At 43.8% G+C, this 23,724-nt stretch overlaps 2 protein-coding genes across 2 annotated transcripts; one reads left to right on the plus strand and one right to left on the minus strand.

Annotated features, from left to right (window-relative positions):
- Positions 1–266: 266 nt before the first annotated feature.
- On the minus strand, positions 267–12,762 carry LOC123152945 (probable indole-3-pyruvate monooxygenase YUCCA10). Its single transcript, XM_044572302.1, has 8 exons — positions 12,343–12,762; positions 12,004–12,222; positions 11,792–11,914; positions 10,958–11,069; positions 2,590–2,684; positions 1,567–1,742; positions 359–476; positions 267–281 (listed from the first exon to the last, which is right to left on the minus strand). The coding sequence occupies exons 1-8, from the start codon at positions 12,760–12,762 to the stop codon at positions 267–269; spliced, it is 1,278 nt and encodes a 425-aa protein (XP_044428237.1).
- A 3,885-nt stretch (positions 12,763–16,647) lies between these two features.
- LOC123152282 (uncharacterized) lies at positions 16,648–19,173 on the plus strand. The gene is made up of 3 exons (XM_044571867.1): positions 16,648–17,433; positions 17,525–17,906; positions 18,771–19,173. The coding sequence occupies exons 1-3, from the start codon at positions 16,939–16,941 to the stop codon at positions 18,809–18,811; spliced, it is 918 nt and encodes a 305-aa protein (XP_044427802.1). The 5' UTR covers positions 16,648–16,938; the 3' UTR covers positions 18,812–19,173.
- The last annotated feature ends 4,551 nt before the right edge of the window (positions 19,174–23,724 follow it).

The following is a 23,724-nucleotide window of genomic DNA, read 5'->3' on the forward strand; positions in this document are numbered from 1 at the left end:
TTTTTGCGAGAAAAACTTCCAGCCTATTCATCTTCAATCATGGTAGTACAACGAACACTAGAAATAATAAAAATTACATCCAGATCCGTAGACCACCTAGCGACGACTAAAGCACTGAAGCGAGCCGAAGGCGCACCGCTGTCACCGCCCCTCCCTCGCCAGAGCCGGGCAAACCTTTTTGTAGTACACAGTCAGGAAGTCGTCGTGTTAAGGTCCCATAAAACCAACGTACCAGAACAGCAACCGCCGCGGATGAAGAGTGTAGATCAAAAGGATCTAACCTGAAAACATACGAACAAAGACGAAAGATGAACAGATCCGAGCAAATCCACCAAAGAAAGATCTGCCGGAGACACACCTTCACATGCCCACCGATGATGCTAGATGCATCACCAGAATGCGGGCTAGGCAGGAAAACCTTTATTCTATCTTCAGGGAGCCGCCGCCGTCTCGCCTTCCTGAGCAGAACACAAACCCTAACAAAGCTCGAAAAAAGATCTAAAAACGGAGCCCTCCCACCGGCAGGGGCCGAGATCCACTCCGCCTCCATGGCCCTAAGGCCACGGAGACGGGACGGACCAGCGCCGGCGCCGGCGGGAGGTAGAGAACGCTGGCTTTTTTTAGAGGCGGCGGCTAGCTAGGTCGTAGCCACACTATTCATTGGTTAGTTTTAAGATGTCAACTATTACTATTTACTATCAACACACGTGTATGGTTACCCACAAAAATGTGTATATAATAGTAACTAGGTGAGTCGTGCTTGTGTGTGTGTGCGTGCGGCTGCGCACGCGTGTTTGTGTGTAGTAGGGTTTTTTTCTATAAATGGTGGATTTTACTTTCAAGAGATAGGATAGACGAGGAGGGCACCTACCTACACTTTGGATGGCTAGTTAAGTGATTGGCCTTCCATCACAGGAACGAAGATCGGTCTAAACATGTTTTAAGCTTTTTAGGCCTTTGGTGACTTATGTCACTATTGTACTTCTGCTGTCACTATTATTGTAAATATTGTGTACACTTATTTATTTATATAATACATAATAGAACATTTTTTCTACAGTTCATGGTTAAAAAAACATCGGTCTAAACGCATCCAAATGGCTCTTCCATTCTGCTCCTATTCCTTTCCCGAACCGACAGGAGCACTGCCTTTTTGTATAGAAGAAGAAATAGACGGTTTATTTACAGGGGTGACATGTTTTTGGAGGGAACTTGGCGAAAACCCCTGACACACACTCATTCAAATTAATCAATACCCTTGCTGGCTTGTGGCTTAGGAAAAGCTGCCCTCTCGTTGATATCCTCAAAAGTCAGGGCCGCCACCTTGGTGTGGTTCATGCACGTGCCACAGAAAATGCGACAGTTCCAATCTTTCTAGATGTTCCAAAGGGTATATAGACTCATCCCACTCCGTCGCCGCTTAGATTCTTCGAGTCTGGCACATTGTATCTGACAGCCCGGTTCCACACACACAAAATTCCGGACCCCTCCCTGTCCCACACTCCACCCCTCCACTCTCTTTTCCAGCTCCTAGACCCCGATGTTGCCATCACACCCACCTCATGCCCCGCCGCCGCTACAACAGATCTTCCTAGACCCACAGAATAGTCCATGTTGGACACCTTCGAGTTATCGCTACGGCCAACGACTGCCGCCGCCACCGGGCCGAACCCGCAGAGCATGCAACCGCCAAAAGTGCCGCACCAACAAGAAGGCCTTAGAATGTCGGGGTATGAACTTTCCTTGATTTGCTAACATGTTGAATGGTTTGTCATGCACAATTCATCTTCCCATCATTTGGAAGTGCTATATGTACCATCGATTTGCTTTTGGTTGTTGGAAATTGATGAAATTCGAGGCTTAGCGAAAAAAGTAGGCAAATTTGGGAACGGGGCTAGCGTTAGGTACGCGGATAAATGGGCTTGTCTATTTGGGGTTGGAGATACCCTAACAGGAGGGAAGTCAAGGTGGTGTGACATTGTCGCCATGGATTCACATGCAGATTAGAAACCACTAGTGACAAGAAGATGCTAAATATCAGCTAGTTATGATTTGGTGGAATCGTGAGAGGAGGGACGAGAGTCATTGGGTTGGTTACACGCAGGTGTTGAGGTGGTGGATTATTTACTATGAGCGGCACGTTGAGTTGATGCCAAATCCAGGTTTTCACTAAGGTAAAAAAATGAGCATGTTACATATAATCCACACGACACCTACCCTTTTTTGTTGCTAATATAAATAGAATAGTTTAGTTAATAAGAATTTATAGAATGGAATGATTCATTATACTTGTCTGCGCAAACCTGATACATTTTGTTGTCACTGTTTATTGGAGAAAGCACATCTCACTTTCGGGCTCTAGAGATACATCGTTGATGATCTTGTGATTGTGTTGCAATGGCGTAGGATTCAATACCGATTACCCTTTTATATAGAGGTGCATTCTTCATCGATAAGTTTACAATCTTAAATACAATAAAATACCATACCATACTATCTGATCTCGCTACCAAACTAGGTGTATCTTCTAGGTATGAATATGATAGGAATATGAAGTAGTGTACACCATTAACTCCTCCGAGTACATACCTTGCTATGACTATGTGCCAGGCCGAGAGATCCTAGGCACGCATAGGTTCGTAAGGTATGTTCATGCCCATATGGCACTTCTAACAAAAAAATACCTACATTAAAATGAATATCAAATTTGTACAATACAAATACAGGACATGATGATGTATGTGTGTGGGTAAGAGACTATGGTTACTACCCGCATTGTGGGCCTAAACACTGGTACATCACTCTTGCGTATTTTAAATCTCATTTGGTATCATGGGTGTGTTCCTTATATCACCCAGATTACCTCGTACTACCACATATAGCCATTAATACATGATCAGTGTAAATTATGAATCAATAGCTGGCACCCACAATGGCGCTATATTGAGCTCATCTAGGCAAAAAAATCTGAAATCAATCTCGCCTAGGAAAATGCCTTCCGCGGGATTCTCAATGAGGTCCTTCACTATAGCAGCCTTAGATATATTCTTTTGAAACCGGCCATCCCAGATTTCTTTTGAAACCGGCCATGTAGTTCATGTTCTACGGAAAAGTAACATGCCTCTCAAGACGACCTCATGTTATCATAGAGAAAGTACTAAACAATATGGTGATTGGTTTCTTCTTACTTCTCCTTGGGTATTTTGAAGAGAACTTTTGTGGCAAATACAACAAAATAGTTTATCTCTAAATAAATCCACTCTTATGACTTATGAGTTTGTTGTTTCTCATTACATGCGGTTGGTACTAGTTCCTGTAGAGGTTAATAAGGTTGCTCAAACAACATTAAAAAGATTTGTATATATTTCAACACAAAACAAATATCTGGAGACATTTGAATTATTGAACACATGTCAACATGATAGAACCCCCACACAAAAAGTTGGCATAATAAAAGTGCAATACAATACTGTTGGGTTTCGTAGTAATTTCAAAAAAATTCCTACGCACACGCAAGATCATGGTGATGCATAGCAACGAGAGGGGAGAGTATGATCTACGTACCCTTGTAGATCGACAACGGAAGCATTTGGATGATGTAGTCGTACGTCTCCACGGCCCGACTGATCAAGCACCGAAACTATGGCACCTCCCAGTTCTAGCACACGTTCAGCTCGATGACGATCCCCGGACTCCGATCCAGCAAAGTGTCGGGGAAGAGTTCCGTCAGCACGACGGCGTGGTGACGATCTTGATGTACTACCATCGCAGGGCTTCGCCTAAGCACCGCTACAATATTATCGAGGACTATGGTGGAAGGGGGCACCGCACACGGCTAAGAATATGATCACCTGGATCAACTTGTGTCTCTAGGGGGTGCCCCTGCCTCCGTATATAAAGGTTCAAGGGAGGGGGGCCGGCCGGCCAGGAGAGGCGCGCCAGGAGGAGTCCTACTCCTTCTGGGAGTAGGACTCCCCCCCTTTCCTAGTTGGAATAGGATTCATGGAGGGGGGGAAAGAGGAGAGAGGGGAGGAAGGGGGGCCGGCCCCCTCTCCTTGTCCAATTTGGACCAAGGGGGGGAGGGGCGCGCGGCCCAGCCCAGGCTGCCTCTTCTCTTCTTCCACTAAGGCCCACTAAGGCCCATATACCTCCCGGGGGGTTCCGATAACCTCCCGGTACTCCAGTAAAATCCCGATTTCACCCGGAACACTTCCGATATCCAAACATAGGCTTCCAATATATCAATCTTTATGTATCAACCATTTCGAGACTCCTCGTCATGTCCGTGATCACATCCGGGACTCCGAACAACCTTCGGTACATCAAAATGCATAAACTCATAATATAACTGTCATCGTAACCTTAAGCGTGCGGACCCTACGGGTTCGAGAACAATGTAGACATGACCGAGACACGTCTTCGGTCAATAACCAATAGAGGAACCTGGATGCTCATATTGGCTCCTACATATTCTACGAAGATCTTTTATCGGTCAGACCGCATAACAACACACGTTGTTCCCTTTGTCATCGGTATGTTACTTGCCCGAGATTCGATCATCGGTATCCCATACCTAGTTCAATCTCGTTACCGGCAAGTCTCTTTACTCGTTCTGTAATACATCATCCCGCAACTAACTCATTAGTTGCAATGCTTGCAAGGCTTAGGTGATGTGCATTACCGAGAGGGCCCAGAGATACCTCTCCGACAATCGGAGTGACAAATCCTAATCTCGAAATACGCCAACCCAACATGTACCTTTGGAGACACCTGTAGAGCTCCTTTATAATCACCCAGTTACGTTGTGACGTTTGGTAGCACACAAAGTGCTCCTCTGGCAAACGGGAGTTGCATAATCTCATAGTCATAGGAACATGTATAAGTCATGAAGAAAGCAAAAGCAACATACTAAACGATCGGGTGCTAAGCTAATGGAATGGGTCATGTCAATCAGATCATTCAACTAATGATGTGATCCCGTTAATCAAATGACAACTCTTTGTCCATGGTTAGGAAACATAACCATCTTTGATTAACAAGGTAGTCTAGTAGAGGCATACTAGTGACACTCTGTTTGTCTATGTATTCACACATGTATCATGTTTCCGGTTTAATACAATTCTAGCATGAATAATAAACTTTTATCATGATATATAAGGAAATAAATAATAACTTTATTATTGCCTCTAGGGCATATTTGAAGATCCATTTATTCTCAATTGGTTGCCGATCATCGGGCAAGTCAACCAAAGTCCATACTTTGTTTTCATACATGGATCCCATCTCAGATTTCATGGCTTCAAGCCACTTTGCGGAATATGGGCTCACCATTGCTTCTTCATAGTTCGTAGGTTCATCATGATCTAGTAGCATGACTTCCAGAACAGGATTACCGTACCACTCTGGTGCGGATCTTACTCTGGTTGATCTACGAGGTTCAGTAGTATCTTGTTCTGAAGTTTCATGATCATTATCATTAGCTTCCTCACTAATCGGTGTAGGTGTCGCAGAAACAGGTTTCTGTGATGTACTACTTCCCAATAAGGGAGCAGGTACAGTTACCTCGTCAAGTTCTACTTTCCTCCTACTCACTTCTTTCGAGAGAAACTCCTTCTCTAGAAAGGATCCATTCTTAGCAACGAATGTCTTGCCTTTGGATCTGTGATAGAAGGTGTACCCAACAGTCTCCTTTGGGTATCCTATGAAGACACATTTCTCCGATTTGGGTTCGAGCTTATCAGGTTGAAGTTTTTTCACATAAGCATCGCAGCCCCAAATTTTAAGAAACGACAACTTTGGTTTCTTGCCAAACCATAGTTCATGAGGCGGCGTCTCAACGGATTTTGATGGTGCCCTATTTAACGTGAATGCGGTCGTCTCTAAAGCATAACCCCAAAACGATAGCGGTAAATCAGTAAGAGACATCATAGATCGCACCATATCCAGTAAAGTACGATTACGACGTTCGGACACACCATTACGCTGTGGTGTTCCGGGTGGCATGAGTTGCGAAACTATTCCGCATTGTTTCAAATGTACACCAAACTCGTAACTCAAATATTCTCCTCCACGATCAGATCGTAGAAACTTTATTTTCTTGTTACGATGATTTTCAACTTCACTCTGAAATTCTTTGAACTTTTCAAATGTTTCAGACTTATGTTTCATTAAGTAGATATACCCATATCTGCTTAAATCATCTGTGAAGGTGAGAAAATAACGATATCCGCCACGAGCCTCAATATTCATCGGACGACATACATCTGTATGTATGATTTCCAACAAATCTGTTGCTCTCTCCATAGTACTGGAGAACGGCGTTTTAGTCATCTTGCCCATGAGGCACGGTTCGCAAATACCAAGTGATTCATAATCAAGTGGCTCCAAAAGTCCATCAGTATGAAGTTTCTTCATGCGCTTTACACCGATATGACCTAAACGGCAGTGCCACAAATAAGTTGCACTCTCATTATCAACTCTGTATCTTTTGGCTTCAACAATATGAATATGTGTGTTACTACTATTGAGATTCATCAAAAATAGACCACTATTCAAAGGTGCATGACCATAAAAGATATTACTCATATAAATAGAACAACCATTATTCTCTGATTTAGATGAATAACCGTCTCGCATCAAACAAGATCCAGATATAATGTTCATGCTCAACGCTGGCACCAAATAACAATTATTTAGGTCTAATACTAATCCCGAAGGTAGATGTAGAGGTAGCGTGCCGACCGCGATCACATCGACTTTGGAACCGTTTCCCACGCGCATCGTCACCTCGTCCTTTGCCAGTGTTCGCTTAATCCGTAGTCCCTGTTTCGAGTTGCAAATATTAGCAACAGAACCAGTATCAAATACCCAGGTGCTACTGCGAGCTCTAGTAAGGTACACATCAATAACATGTATATCACATATACCTTTGTTCACCTTGCCATCCTTCTTATCCACCAAATACTTGGGGCAGTTCCGCTTCCAGTGACCAGTCTACTTGCAGTAGAAGCACTCAGTTTCAGGCTTAGGTCCAGACTTGGGTTTCTTCTCTTGAGTAGCAACTTGCTTGCCGTTCTTTTTAAAGTTCCCCTTCTTCTTCCCTTTGCCCTTTTTCTTGAAACTAGTGGTCTTGTTGACCATCAACACTTGATGCTCCTTCTTGATTTCTACCTCTGCGGCTTTCAGCATTGCGAAGAGCTCGGGAATAGTCTTATTCATCCCTTGCATATTATAGTTCATCACGAAGCTCTTGTAGCTTGGTGGCAGTGATTGGAGAATTCTGTCAATGACGCAATCATCTGGAAGATTAACTCCCATTTGAATCAAGTGATTATTATACCCAGACATTTTGAGTATATGCTCACTGACAGAACTGTTCTCCTCCATCTTGCAGCTATAGAACTTATTGGAGACTTCATATCTCTCAATCCGGGCATTTGCTTGAAATATTAACTTCAACTCCTGGAACATCTCATATGCTCCATGACGTTCAAAACGTCGTTGAAGTCCCGGTTCTAAGCCGTAAAGCATGGCACACTGAACTATCGAGTAGTCATCAGCTTTGCTCTGCCAGACGTTCACAACATCTGGTGTTGCTCCAGCAGCAGGCCTGGCACCCTGCAGTGCTTCCAGGACGTAATTCTTCTGTGCAGCAATGAGGATAATCCTCAACTTATGGACCCAGTCCGTGTAATTGCTACCATCATCTTTCAACTTTGCTTTCTCAAGGAACGCATTAAAATTCAACGGAACAATAGCACGGGCCATTTATCTACAATCATACATAAACAAGCAAGATACTATCAGGTACTAAGTTCATGATAAATTTAGGTTCAGTTAATCACATTACTTAAAGAACTCCCACTTAGATAGACATCCCTCTAATCATCTAAGTGATTACGTGATCCAAATCAACTAAACCATGTCCGATCATCACGTGAGATGGAGTAGTTTCATTGGTGAACATCACTATGTTGATCATATCTACTATATGATTCACGCTCGACCTTTCGGTCTCCGTGTTCCGAGGCCATATCTGTATATGCTTGGCTCGTCAAGTATAACCTGAGTATTCCGCGTGTGCAACTGTTTTGCACCCGTTGTATTTGAACGTAGAGCCTATCACACCCGATCATCATGTGGTGTCTCAGCACGAAGAACTTTCGCAACGGTGCATACTCAGGGAGAACACTTCTTTATAATTTAGTGAGAGATCATCTTATAATGCTACCGTCAATCAAAGCAAGATAAGATGCATAAAAGATAAACATCACATGCAATCAATATAAGTGATATGATATGGCCATCATCATCTTGTGCTTGTGATCTCCATCTCCGAAGCACCGTCATGATCACCATCGTCACCGGCGCGACACCTTGATCTCCATCGTAGCATCGTTGTCGTCTTGCCAATCTTATGCTTCCACGACTATCGCTACCGCTTAGTGATAAAGTAAAGCATTACAGCGCGATTGCATTGCATACAATAAAGCGACAACCATATGGCTCCTGCCAGTTGCCGATAACTCGGTTACAAAACATGATCATCTCATACAATAAAATTTAGCATCATGTCTTGACCATATCACATCACAACATGCCCTGCAAAAACAAGTTAGACGTCCTCTACTTTGTTGTTGCATGTTTTACGTGGCTGCTACGGGCTTAAGCAAGAACCAATCTTACCTACGCATCAAAACCACAACGATAGTTTGTCAAGTTGGTGCTGTTTTAACCTTCGCAAGGACCGGGCGTAGCCACACTCGGTTCAACTAAAGTTGGAGAAACTGTCACCCGCAAGCCACCTATGTGCAAAGCACGTCGGGAGAACCGGTCTCGCGTAAGCGTACGCGTAATGTCGGTCCGGGCCGCTTCGTCCAACAATACCGCCGAACCAAAGTATGACATGCTGGTAAGTAGTATGACTTATATCGCCCACAACTCACTTGTGTTCTACTCGTGCATATAACATCAACATATAAAACCTAGGCTCGGATGCCACTGTTGGGTTTTGTAGTAATTTCAAAAAAATTCCTACGCACACGCAAGATCATGGTGATGCATAGCAACGAGAGGGGAGAGTATGATCTACGTACCCTTGTAGATCGACAACGGAAGCGTTTGGTTGATGTAGTCGTACGTCTCCACGGCCCGACCGATCAAGCACCGAAACTACGGCACCTCCGAGTTCTAGCACACGTTCAGCTCGATGACGATCCCCGGACTCCGATCCAGCAAAGTGTCGGGGAAGAGTTCCATCAGCACGACGGCGTGGTGACGATCTTGATGTACTACCATTGCAGGGCTTCGCCTAAGCACCGCTACAATATTATCGAGGACTATGGTGGAAGGGGGCACCGCACACGGCTAAGAATATGATCACCTGGATCAACTTGTGTCTCTAGGGGGTGCCCCTGCCTCCGTATATAAAGGTTCAAGAGAGGGGGGCCGGCCGGCCAGGAGAGGCGCGCCAGGAGGAGTCCTACTCCTTTTGGGAGTAGGACTCCCCCCCTTTCCTAGTTGGAATAGGATTCGTGGAGGGGGGGGGAGAGGAGAGAGAGGAGGAAGGGGGGCCGGCCCCCTCTCCTTGTCCAATTCGGACCAAGGGGGGGAGGGGCGTGCGGCCTAGCCCTGGCTGCCTCTTCTCTTCTTCCACTAAGGCCCACTAAGGCCCATATACCTCCCGGGGGGTTCAGGTAACCTCCCGGTACTCCGGTAAAATCCCGATTTCACCCGGAACACTTCCGATATCCAAACATAGGCTTCCAATATATCAATCTTTATGTCTCGACCATTTTGAGACTCCTCGTCATGTCTGTGATCACATCCGGGACTCCGAACAACCTTCGGTACATCAAAATGCATAAACTCATAATATAATTGTCATCGTAACCTTAAGCGTGCGGACCCTACGGGTTCGAGAACAATGTAGACATGACCGAGACACGTCTCCGGTCAATAACCAATAGCGGAACCTGGATGCTCATATTGGCTCCTACATATTCTACGAAGATCTTTTATCGGTCAGACCGCATAACAACATATGTTGTTCCCTTTGTCATCGGTATGTTACTTGCCCGAGATTCGATCGTCGATATCCCATACCTAGTTCAATCTCGTTACTGGCAAGTCTCTTTACTCGTTCTGTAATACATCATCCCGCAACTAACTCATTAGTTGCAATGCTTGCAAGGCTTAAGTGATGTGCATTACCGAGAGGGCCCAGAGATACCTCTCCGACAATCGGAGTGACAAATCCTAATCTCGAAATACGCCAACCCAACATGTACCTTTGGAGACACCTGTAGAGCTCCTTTATAATCACCCAGTTACGTTGTGACGTTTGGTAGCACACAAAGTGTTCCTCTGGCAAACGGGAGTTGCATAATCTCATAGTCATAGGAACATGTATAAGTCATGAAGAAAGCAATAGCAACATACTAAACGATCGGGTGCTAAGCTAATGGAATGGGTCATGTCAATCAGATCATTCAACTAATGATGTGATCCCGTTAATCAAATGACAACTCTTTGTCATGGTTAGGAAACATAACCATCTTTGATTAACAAGCTAGTCTAGTAGAGGCATACTAGTGACACTCTGTTTGTCTATGTATTCACACATGTATCATGTTTCCGGTTTAATACAATTCTAGCATGAATAATAAACTTTTTATCATGATATATAAGGAAATAAATAATAACTTTGTTATTGCCTCTAGGGCATATTTCCTTCAAATACTTCAAGTACAATACATTATTGCATCCCTTTCAATAAAATCAACTTCACAAAAATAAACACTTAACAACAAACCAAGCTATGACATTTTCGGAGATCATTTTTTAGGATGAATGATCTAGAAAATGTGATGAAGTACTAGGAGAGTCTAATTAAAGTATGACATTTCTATGTTGGTATGGATGTCACTTGCAACAATATTGGCATCATGTGCAATACCAGCCAACCCCCTCCTTACAAATCCGACATTGTAGAGTCCATTTGCACCTTTCCAGTGGTTGGGGAAGTCTTTTTTGGGTATGCCATCACTATTTAGCATACTCATGTCGTTCTGCATTTATCAAAATATTTTTATAAGAGTATTTCAAAAAATATGATACAATGTTTGGAGAAAATTTCTATACTACTATATATAGTGTATGAGTTTTAAAGTTTTGAATCTCAACACCAAAAAGCAGCGTGTCATTCATAAAGTCCATGGTATGGCTCAAAAGGTTGGGATTTGAAGCTACAGTACAGGATACAGTATAGCGAAGATACAGCTGATTTCTAGAACCATCGCTATATTTTTAGTGTAGATAAAGTTCACTTGTCAGCTATAATAAATATATGCATGCTGGTCATGGCACACGTATTTGTAGCTGGATCGTGAGAATTTGTAGTGTGCATACTAATCGTGTCAACGAGAATTGAAAGTTCTGATGAAGTTTCTTTAAGCTAGTTGTAGTATAAGATACTAATTCTAAGCATGTAAAGCTTTACATCCAAAACCGAACGCCTACAACAATTGACTCGATGAAGCTTTCCATGCCAAGGTGCAGTGCTTGAAGCAAGCAAGCTTTGTATCCGTGAATTGAGATTTGACGTGTTGTGCACATACCTGTGTACTAGTATGACTATAAGTTGAAACCGATTGTCCTTTTAAGCTAGAAATTTTGTTTGACTTATTTACCATCATACGTTATTCATATTACTATGATGTTATATATAAATAATATTAATAATAATAATAATGGTGTTCTTTGAGATAAATTGAAATGAATGTCTATATACCTTGAGCCATATATTAGTGGTGCTTTTGTAACCTGTGGCAAACACAATAGCGTCATAGTACCTCTCATTCCCATCTGCAAACTCTATGAGATTTCCTCGAATGCATGATATTGGACCGAATACCTGCCACACAAAATATTTTTAAATTAGTCTGTTAGATTCCCCATATAGTATGTATATATTTATACTTATAAGCATGACTTTCCTCTCACCTTGATATCACCTTTTTTTATTAGCTTAGTGGTTCCAGTGTCTATGACAGCAGACCGACCAGTTTTTGCTTTTAGGGTGAGTGGACCAATATTAGGCCTCACAATTCCATACTTTGATAAATCACCTAATAAGATATATGCGAGGATCATAAGAATAAGATCTACAAGCTTCAGTGGAAGGTGCCACGTTGAGAGTACCATGCCCAGGTGGATCAACTCCTTTGTCATAACATGCAACTTCACAATTACCCATGTAAGAACTTGTTTAGTACAACGTCAACCATGATTTTTCTGAGAAACTAAGAAAACAATAGAAGTGGGATCGTGAAATCTACGTACCGGACTACGGATAATGATGGAAGTGTTAGCTCCATGCACTGCAAGATCATGGGCAATCTCAAAGCCAGAGTTCCCACATCCAACAACAAGCACGCTTTTCCCAACATAATCATTTCCGGACTTGTAACTTGATGAGTGGATTGTTTCACCAGGAAAGCTTTGTAGGCCAACGATCTCTGGAACATATCCCATACTATTTTCACCTGTTGCTACAACCAAGAACTTGGATGCATACATAGTTGGGCCATCCACCTTGTTATGTGTCATGACAACCCAACATTTCCTCACCTCGTCATACATGCATGACTCAACTAAAGTGTTAAACTTTGGGGATATATTGAAGTGCTTGACATAATCCTCCATATACCTTAAAAATTGATCTTTGGGAAGGTAGGTCGGCCAATCAGTTGGGTATGCCATGTGGGGTAGCTCACAAAACTCTTTGGCGATGTGGAGCTTGAGGCGATCATATGTGTATTTCTGCCATAACGACATAATACAATCTTCACGCTCAGCGATGATATATGGTATAGAGAGCTTGCGTAGGCATGCTGCTGTGGCAAGCCCAGAAGGACCCGCTCCGACGATGAAAACTTGGACCTTCTCCATGGAAAGACTTGAATATAGGTGTGCAATCAATTTAGTGACACTATTGTGTTGAAGTTGTCCTTGTTGGTACGTGTTTGGGTAACACCTATAGCTATTTATATATACTAATATCAACCGTTACTCATATTACTTTTAGTGGCTTGTTTCTTTATTCCTTAGATGGCTTCTTTCACTTGCTTTTCTCTTTCTTTTCTAGTTATTGGTCTAGTTGTCTCTATGTGAGGCATTGACATTGTTTTGCACATGTTAGCAAACTGCACCTCTCACAGACAATAGTATAGTTTTGTAAAATTGAAAATTATATGTTGTTGTTGTTGATATAAGCATACATTCAAACATCTGATTAGTAAGTGCTTTCAAACAAAGATTTTTATGTTAATAAGATAATTAGCCATCACCTTAAAGTTATTCCATGAATTAATGAAAAGTGCTGGTACATGATATCGAACAATATTTTCCATGTTTTCTAATTAATTGTCAAGCGTTTGATGTGAAGAATAGTGAAAGCATTGAAGCGTAAGTAAACAAAATAACTAAATTTTTCGGAAGGGGTGATATATAATGTTTTTAAAATATAAAATTATTGACTTTATTGGCATATATACATGCTACTGTATAATTAAGTTTCAAGTGAGATGCTTCTTTTTGTATCTTGCACTTTGGAATAGCTAAGTCGACTGATAAAAGAAATACAAATAAAAATATATAAGAAACACACATGTCACAAATACTTGGTGGATGAGAATATCTCCTCATTTTGCATGTTCAGCACAACCAAGAAAGTATGTTGATTTAGATAATTGTACTTTTGTTGTATGTTGCTCAATACACTTTTCTAAAAAGTGATCACTTTAAAAGATTGTCTTTCTTGAAAGTTAACGTAAACTAAAGTTTTGGGCTTCCATGTATACACAATTTTAGTTGTTGTTGTTGCTATTTGTATGCATGTATTAATTCCTTTATCAACTTATGAAGTACAAGTAAGAAACTGAAACCAGGTTGTAAAGTACGAAACTGAAATAGCAAGATGTAAAGTATGAAACTGAAATAGAAAGATGTAAAGTATGAAATTGAACCTGTAAATACAGACTATCTAACGAGTACATGAACATGTGTATACATAACCAATAGTGTGCAAATATTTGGTTTGTTTGCTGGTTTTAAGATGTCTAATATTACTGTTTACTATCAACACACGTGTATGGCTACCCACAAAATGTGTATCAAACAGTAACCAGGTGCACCGTGCTTTTGTTTGTGTGTGTGCGGCTCCAAGCACATGTTTGTGTATAGTAGGTAAGGTTATGGCTTTACTCTCAAGAGATAGGGTAGATGATGAGGGCACCGACCTACACTTTGGATGGCTTGCTGAGTGATTGGCCTTCCATCGCAAGAACGAAGATCGATCTAAACATGTTTAAACTTTTTTAGGCCTTTGGTGACTTCTGTACCTATTGTAAATACTTTGTACACTTATTTATTTATATAATACACCGTAGAAAAATTGTTCTACAGTTCATGGTTCAAAGAAAGATCTAAATGCATCGGCTCTTCCATTCTGCTCCTATCTATCTAGACTAGCTGGCCTTACAAGCGAATTTTTTTTGTTTCCCGAACCGGTGAGAGCACTGCCTTTTCATATAGAAGAAGAAAATAGATGGTTTATTTACATGGTTGATATGGTTTTGGAAGGAACTTGATGAAAACTCCCCGACACACACTCATGCAATTAACCAATACCCTTGCTGGCTTGTGGCATAGGAAAAGCCATCGCCCTCTAGTTGATATCCTGAGAAGTCAGGGTCGGCACCTCGATGTGGTTCATGCACCTGCCACAAAAGATGCGATGGTTCTGCTCTTTCCAGATGTTCCAAAGGGTGTATAGAAGCATCTCAGCACTCCTCCTCCACTCTATTTTCTCACTCCTAGACCCCCATGTTGCCATCACACCATCTCAGAAAGACGGCCATATAGAGTGTGTAAACCAATGTATAGAGACTTTCTTGCGATGTTTCACTCATGCATGTCCTCGTCGCTGGAGCTTCTGGGTCCCTCTCACATAGTTCTGGTATAACTCCTCACACCAATTTGCTATTGAAATGACTCCTTTCAAAGCTGGTCATGAGCCTAAGCATTGGGGAATTACAACAGATATAACATGTTCGGTGTCATTGTTGCACACATGGCTCGAAGAGTGTTCGGTCGTCCAAGACTTGCTCCAGCAGCATCTCCACCATGCTTGCCAATACATGAAGCTCAATGCTTAGAAGAAACGCTCATTCCACAAGTTTTCGTTGGCTGACAGTGTCTTCCTGAAGTTGTAACCCTATGTGCAGACATCGGTTGCCCCCGCGCCAACTATAAGCTCTTTTCCAAGTTCTAGGGGCATTATCCCATCATCGAGAAGATCAACAATGTAGCCTATAAACTACAGCTACCGCTACAAGCTTTAGTCCATCATGTTTTTCATGTCTCACAACTCTGACAAGCACTTCTCCCTGGTACAGTTGTTGCTCCTGAACTTCATATATGTTCCAACGAACTAGAAATTCCCGTGGAAGAACTATAGTTGATGTGGCACCAGAAGGATGGTTCGATGGTGGAACAAGTCAAGGTGTAGTGGTCTGGCAATGGAGCAATGGGCACTATCTTGGAAGATGGCGCGATGCTCCAAGACCGTTTCCCAAATTTTGCGACCTAGGATCATGCCGCAACTCAATAAGGGGGATGCTAATGCCCTTGACCAGGAGGCCCCACTGGCCTCTCCCGCTGAACCCGTGGGATCAACGATGCCTCCTACGCCGCCCAATCCAATGCCTGATCTGGCTCCAACGAATGACCCGTTAGGAACAGACGGTCGACAAACAACTGCGCTTCCCGTTGCTATCCATGGTCGTTTCGCAACGGGTTCAAAGTCAAATATTTCTCCCAAAACAACCTCGAGCCCCACACCGTAGGGCTCAACATATGTCGACAAGCAGATGGGCATGAGGGACATAGAGCGGCGGCGCATCTCAATGGATCCAGGGTGGGTGATGGGTGGTGGGCGGCGAATGGGGGCGAGGGCTGGCTGCTGGGGTCATGAGAGCCCAACTTGCTCAAACAATAAGGCTCCAATCATCACATCACATAATTTCATGTCAGACGATTACACATAGACAAAGAAAGACAAACATCAAAATGTTTTTTAGGTCAACATGCTTATATTAATAAAACAACAAGGTTACAACTAATCCACGCAGAAATAACAGGAGAGCATGAGAGAATACAACCTTGTTGAAACTCTGCAGAAAACACCTCCAACAAGAAATAACTAAGTATCTGAAAGTCCCTGCATATGGAACCAAAACTGCCTACCACCGAAAAACCAGCGACGACCAGACGTCCACCGGAGATCCATTGGAACCGGAATGCACCATCACCTATGGGCTTTCTGGCTCGGTGAAGAGGGCCAGCACGAACACCCAAGCCCATGTCTTTGTGGCGCGTGGAACATGAATATTTTCTGTGCTTCCCCGATCCCGAATCCGCCAGAACAAACTGATCTTATCGGTGAACGGCACCGGATCCGCCTTCCAACAACCACTTGTCCAGTTCCAGCACGGTCGGAACCTTGCACGAGCCAACGTTGCCATCAACTAGTAGGACAATCGCCAGCCATGCTTCTGAAACGAACTTCACTAACTCCACCATTACGACGGAGGAGATAATGCCGCAACAACAGGGTCGGAGACGAAGGAAACATACCCTGATGCAGCTGTCGTCGTCGCCTCACCGGGCTACTGTAGCGAGCCTGTGTGGGCCGGGCCGGGAAAACGGCCTGCAGGCCCACCTTCTGCCCACAGCCCGGGACGGCGACCTTGAAATACCTAGCTTTGGCGCCCAGCGTAACCGCCTCAACCAACAGCTTTCGCCTCGCCGTCGCCGGAGCCCCAGCAAACCAAGAACCTCTCATCCCCACCGCCCTCCACCGCCGGAGACCGACAGATGGACCAGTTCCCAGACTGGCACCACGTGCGGCTGCGGAACCGCGCGCTCGGCGGGTACCTCCACGCCGCCGACGACGGGGAGAGCGTCGTCCTCCGCCGTGGGCGCGCCTCGCTGAACGCGGTGTGGGCGGTGCACCTCCGCCCCGACGGAGGCCGCGGCGTGCACCTGCTCCTTCACAGCGCCGCCTACGGCCGCTACCTCGCCAGCACGGCCGCGCCGGCGCCGCCCGGCCACCGCGGCTCCCGCGCCGGGCAGCGCGACTACGACCATCCGGTGGTTCCGGACATCATGTGGGAGGTCGTCAGGGCGGGCTCCCAGGGCGACGTCCTGCTCCGCACCGTCGGTGGCCGCTACCTCCGCGCCAACGGCAGGTACCGCCGCTGGAACACCGGCGTCAGCGTCGACGGCGACTACATCAGCACCATGGCGCGCTGGGCCGTCGAGCGCATTCCCCGCAGAGAGGCCGCTCCCGACCTTCCACCCCCGATTCCGGTGAGCTCGCTCGCTCGCCATGACTCTTCTCGCCTCTCGATTGCAATTCCTGGTCGCATTTGGGCTTCTTTGATCTCCTCAAATGCCGCAGATCCGCGTGCTGGGACGCTTCTCCGGGATCATCTTCGGGCCGCCAGAGCGAGAGGCATGGCGGACGATCCGGTTCTTCACCGAGAACGGCTTTTCCCAGGGGTTGTACCCGGAGAACGGCTGGAACGTGTTCCCGTTCCTCGGGAGGTCCGTCTTCCACCTGAACGAGGAACTGGACATACGCGTCGGCGTCCTCAACGGGAGACCTGCCCCGCGGCTTCGTCATGTGGTGCCTTCTTTCGGAGAGGCGGACCTGCCCGACGGCTTCATCATGTGCGTCCCAGCCGGCCGCCACGGGAGGCTCACCCCGCTCGTCATCGACCTGCCCCGCGGCGGCGACGGCGAGACCCTCGAGATTATCGTGGCGCTCTCCGGGACCCAAGGTGCAGAGCCTCCCTCTCTCTCTCTCTCTCTCTCTCTCTCTCTCTCTCTCTCTCTCTCTCTCTCTCTCTCTCTCTCTCTCTCTCTCTCTCTCTCTCTCTCTCTCCATGGCACAACTTCTGTCCTTGATTCAGATGTTCAAAGTGTTCGTTTCTGCACATGAGCTGTATTGTTTTCAGGTTTTGTATCTTAGGTTCTTAGCTGTATTATTGGTCTTGCCTTTTATTTTAGAAAACTCTGAGATTTAGATTGTTGATCTGCTTCCTACACTGATCTTCTTTGGCAAGAAATGCACTGGTGGTCTCGAATCTGTTGTGCACAATGCACAGATGTAGGTGTAGATACTGCTAACTACATGAACATGACATTCAGAGTCTTTACTTTAGTGGAGTTCTAATCTGATCATGATATTATCTTCTGTTAGGATTGCGGACTTGTATGAAACTGATATAGTCTTGTAGAATGGTAAAAGTACCTGAATGGGAATAGTAGTAGGTGTCGATGTCATGTGGATTTATCAGTATGACAGTCTGTAGTGTACACCTGGTAAATGATAGTCTGAACTCTGAACCTAGTAGCATGGTTCCACGCTCCTTTTCTCGATTCAGATAATTCAGTTTGTCTCAACTTTGAAGGTGGTAGAAATTATTATGGAACCTAAAATGCCAAACCAAGTTTAGTCATCTCATTCCTTCTTTGCAGAGAATATACCAAGGTTCTATCCTGTGAACAAAATTCAGTTTGTATCCTACTACAATAGATAGTGCAGAGAAGCTTAGTTACTTGCATTTCTTGATGTTCTCATTATATTGTTATATCGATTATTGGCCTGCCGCCTAACTGCCTCATTATTTCTGCTGATCCAGTCTATCATGAGCTGCGACACCCGGATGTTGACGCAGCGTAGAGAAAGATCAAAACAGGACTCCTGAAAGTTCACCTGTTCACAAGTTTCGCCGCCTCGGATACAATGACAGCAGAACTGGACACCTACTTTTGCCTATAGGTAGATAATATAGGCTGAGAAAACTCGGCAATACTCGTGTTTCTTCTGCCTGTTAAATTTTCTCTGTTCCTCAGGCAGGGCAGGGGTAACCCCTGTCACTTTTTGACCTCCGATGTCTGAACAATTTTGTAGTGATGCTCGTCGTAGTAGTCGCTGCTGTAGTGTCGCTCTTCTGACATTCATCCCTGTGATGTGATTGCCACTGCTTAGTAGACGATGCATTTCACTGAAGGGTTTCCTGCAATGAGTTGATGATCCTGCAACTTTTTGTAGATCATGCATTTTATCATAACTGGAAAAGGTAGTGGTTTCCTGCAATGAGTGGATGATCCTGCAACTTTCCTGCATTCCTTTTAGACTATGCATTTCGCGTGTAAATGAAAACCGTGGTCTGTTCTTCCTGTGAGCTATTGATGGTGTTTTTAGCTATGCTGTTTTGTGTGTCGGACAAGGGGGCAGGAAAGGGATTTCTAATGTGTTTACAAGATTCAGATTTTATCAAAGAGTTCTCCATGAAAGCTAGTTTATACTGTACGCATTACACCTGTTTTCAGGTTTTGTACATCAGCTGCATCCTTTGTCTTTTATTAATGTCTTGTTTTAGCAACAGATTGTTGAGAATTCAGAACAACGCCTGAAAACCCAGCAGCTCGTATGTTTCAGACTTTCAGCTATCTAAACTTGATTCATTCTCCGGACAGGAGGAACCTATCTGTTCTGCACTTGCGGTTCTAAACTTGAGAGCCTGTGTGAACAATTATACAGTGGCATTGGTTTGTAATAGTTGCCATCTTATCCGCTTAATCGTCGCTTAGATGAAGCATCTTTTAATATCAACACCGATCTGGTGGTTCTTGCTGTGAGTTGAGCACCTGAGTTCAGATGTTTGCTGCTGTCATTTGGTTGTTCTTGCTGTGTTCTCTTTAGCAATTCACTCTTTCGTTTGAGATCCGTCGTACTTGATAGGGGTTTCCTGAAAAAGAAACGCTCGCAAGTTTTCTAAACAAAATTCACCAAACTGAATTTGCTCCTCTCTTCCTACTATTGGGACAATTACCCACTCAGGCTTAAGAAATGTCTGTGAGGCTCACACAGGCAACTAAGTGTGTAACTGGTACTGTAATATGTGCTGTTAATTACCAGATGGCAGCATTTGTCAGTGATGTTTTTTCCTCTTCCGAATTCTGATGGCAGTATGGTCACACAGTCGGTAGCACCACATCATTCAGCATAACTACGGCCTGTGGCAGATAGGGATGTAAGCTATGTTCAAGTTCATACTAGTTGGGTACAGCAAGACGAGAAGAGAAGAGCTTAATTTTTAGTCGCAGGGGCCAAACTGTTACAAAGATGATACACTGCGTGTTGTTGTGTGAATTGAATGCAGTTGTTTCTATGAGATCCTGCAGTAGGAAAGTACAATACTTGTATTAGCAATATGAGAATGAAACCAAAGTACATATATTTTTTTATATTGGATTACTATATACTTCCTCCGTTTCTAAATATAAGTCTTTCTAGAGATTCCAACAAGTGACTACATACGGAGCAAAATAAGTGAATCTACACTCTAAAATATGTCTACATACATCCGTATGTTGTAGTCCATTTGAAATGTCTAAAAGACTTATATTTAGGAATGGAGGGAGTAGTTGTAAAATACTCCCTCCATTTCTAAATATTTGTCTTTTTAGAGATTTCGAATGGACTACCACATACAAATGTATACAGACATATTTTAGAGTGTAGATTCACTTATTTTGCTCCGTATGTAGTCATTTGTTGAAATCTCTAGAAAGACAAATATTTAAGAACGGAGGGAGTATTAATTAAATATGAGCAGCATGCACCGGCTTGTTAGGGCATGCACCGGCTTGTTAGGGTGGATATTTTCCATGGACATGACATGACGAAGTGGCATAGTTGCATGATAAGAGGATTAAATTTAGTGGGGTATGCATGATAGCATGTTAAGATAATGGGTGAAGTGCATTGTAGGTCTCTAAATTATTTTAAGTTATCATATAAGTCATCAAACTATGAAAATTGGCATTTAGGTCATCAAAGTGTCGTAGATGTGTCATTCTGGTCTAAAATCCGTCTGACCCCACCTGACCGGCCAGCTAGCACCGTTGCCCGTGACATGACGGACAGGGGCCCCCGCAAGGTAATGGCTGGTGACGAAAAATATGCAAATAAATTCCAGGGCATGATAAGCCAAATAAATTCAAATTCATGGTTTCAGAAAATGTCCACGGATATCGAAAAAATGTTCACAGCTTTAAAAATTGTACGGGGATGATAAATTTGAAAATGTGTTTGTGAACCAACATTTAAAGTCACGACCTGTAAATTTGAAAATGTTAACAATATTTTTAAAGTTGTGAACATTTTTCCATATTCGCGAACATCTTTTGTGGTTCCTGAACATATTTTCCAATTTATCCTTCGCGAACATATTTTATTTTCTTTGAAAATTTATTGTCTGAATTTTTTTTCCAAATTCATTGTTCTCGAAATTTTCTCAAATTCATCGTTCGAGCATTTTTTTTAAAGCCGCGGGCATTTTTTCCATATTCACAAACAATATTTGTGGTTCACAAACATATTTCCAAATTTATTGTTTGTGAATACTTTTCAAAGTTGCGAACACTTATCTCATATTCGCGTTTTTTTTGTTCGTGAACATATTTCCAAATTTATCATTCGTGAACATATTTTCTTTTCCAATAAAATTTATTGTTCGCAAACATTTTCTTAAAGGTGCGAACATTTTTTCTAAATTCATCGTTTGCGAACTTTTTTTCAAATTCATTGTCGCAAACTTTTTTTAAGTCGCCAACTTTTTTTAAGTCGCGAACATTTTTCCATATTCGCGAAATTTGAGGAGTAACTTCTTAAAATTTTGAGTTGCTAAAGATTTGAGGTATGGGCTAGCAGAGGCTTAAGTCCTGTTAGCAAAAAAACAGCCATGGAGGCGGCGGCAACATGCAAGCAATGTGGAGGAAGCCAAGCGGTTGCGCAACGAGCGTTAGGTGGCAGCCAATCAGGACTATCGCGACCCCTACCAGTTCCGCCGCTGGATGGACCATGGCGCCAATGACTCTGACGGGGACAACGATGGAGTGGGTGACAATGGAGGTCCCGCTGGCCAGGCTGGGCATGTGTACGAGGTTATCGTTTGGTACCTCGCTTAGTTTTTTTCTAGGTTTTTAAATTTTCAGTTGAATTTGTCCAATTTAGTTGTAGTATGTCGAAGTTTATCCAATTTTAAGTGAAAATCGTCAGGCTTGCACGTTTGAAATGCATATGGGTGTTTATAACATGTGGTCGGATGGACGGGTCTGTATCCGTGTCTAGCGATTCTGTTTTTGCGGCACCGCGCTAAAGAGGTACTCCACCAATATTTTGTAATACAGAAAGAGTGGTGGTAGTACACGTAGTACTACAAGCGAAGTAGTATTACGGCTAAACCTCCACTTGGTAGAACTAGGCACTACAGAAGGATGCTCCAAAGGCTAGGAAGGGTATGTGGGTGCATTTGGTTTGTGTACTTGTTGATTCCATCGAAACCTTTCAATGTGGACCCCCCCCCCCCCCCTCTCTCTCTTAATAGTACAGTTTTCCTACGACTCAAATCAGCGAAAAGAAACATAAAAACTAAACCGTCTTTGCTCTTTCTTGTACCGTGGGGAAATAAACCGTCTTATGTCATATATAAGAATACCTGAAATGCTCAATGCACATGGTTAGTCCGCAAAAAGCATTGTCATCAACACCAAAACCAACTAGAGAGAGATATGCCCTAACATCGTGTGAGGAAGGTGTAGAGAAAACCGTCATCCACGGCCAACGGTTTGGCCATTTCTTCATATGAATGGGTTCTTATCCTCTCCATTCTTAGCACTGCATGGAGCAGGGATGGGAAACGAGAGAGGCGAAGCATCTAGTGCCTCTGGTGAAGGTTGGCGCGACTGGTGGACACTGCAACATGCGGCGACAAGACCAAGGTGGTGCTCGGAGAAGATTGATTGCAGAGGAGAGGGCAATGGGAGGAGGGAGAGCTCAGAAAGAATGCATTTTTTGCTTAAAATTAAGCATGGAGGGGCATGTTTGAGCAGTCACTTCTTAAATTTTTGAGTAGTTGAAGATTTGATGTATGGGTGAGCAGTGACTTATCTACTGCTAGCCAAAGCGGACATGCAGGCGGCGAAGGAGGAAGCCAAGCGGCTGCGCCGCGAGCGGTAGGTGGCGGCCAATCAGGCCTGCAGAAGCCCTTTCGCCCCTGGAAGGACCCTGACGACAACGACGATGAAGGCGGCAGCGACGGAGGTCCTGTTGGCCAGGCTGAGCATGCGTATGACGTTACCGTCCGTTATCTCGCTTAGTTTTTTCTAGGTTTTTAAAATTTTAGTCAATTTGTCCAACTTAGTTGTAAATGTCAAACTTTATTTGGTTTAAATGAGAATCGTCCAGCTAGCACAAAATTCATCTTATTTTTTAATTCAAGTTCAAAATGCGCTGAAATGTTTATGACATGCGCTTGGATTGACAGTTCCCATATCCGTGTTTGTGGACGGACTGTGATTTCGTTTTGCGGCGTGTTGTAAATGCCCCAAGATGACAATGAAGATGAAGGAGGGGGTGCCACCTATTTAAGAGCATCTCTAGCAGATAAATACGCTTTTTCGGCCGTTTTACGGGACAGCCACCGGCCCGAGTAGATACCGCAAAAACGGCCCAACTCGTATAAAGTTTACGGGAGGCCTGTAAACCGTCCGCGATTTCGGTATATATGCCGGATCCAGGGCGAT

The sequence above is a fragment of the Triticum aestivum genome, chromosome 7A, assembly GCF_018294505.1.
Source record: "Triticum aestivum cultivar Chinese Spring chromosome 7A, IWGSC CS RefSeq v2.1, whole genome shotgun sequence".
Lineage (NCBI taxonomy): Eukaryota > Viridiplantae > Streptophyta > Magnoliopsida > Poales > Poaceae > Triticum > Triticum aestivum.

Bases quoted from the DNA above. Each gene is read 5' to 3' on its own strand.
- LOC123152945 (XM_044572302.1), bottom strand. From the start codon at position 12,762: ATGGCATACCCAACTGATTGGCCGACCTACCTTCCCAAAGATCAATTT. The intron at 12,223-12,342 runs GTACGTAGATTT...GTTATGACAAAG, and splicing joins CCATCATTATCCGTAGTCCG to GAGTTGATCCACCTGGGCAT. The intron at 11,070-11,791 runs GTATATAGACAT...TGATAAATGCAG, and splicing joins CCACTAATATATGGCTCAAG to AACGACATGAGTATGCTAAA.
- LOC123152282 (XM_044571867.1), top strand. From the start codon at position 16,939: ATGGACCAGTTCCCAGACTGGCACCACGTGCGGCTGCGGAACCGCGCG. The intron at 17,434-17,524 runs GTGAGCTCGCTC...CAAATGCCGCAG, and splicing joins ACCTTCCACCCCCGATTCCG to ATCCGCGTGCTGGGACGCTT. The intron at 17,907-18,770 runs GTGCAGAGCCTC...CTGCTGATCCAG, and splicing joins GGCGCTCTCCGGGACCCAAG to TCTATCATGAGCTGCGACAC.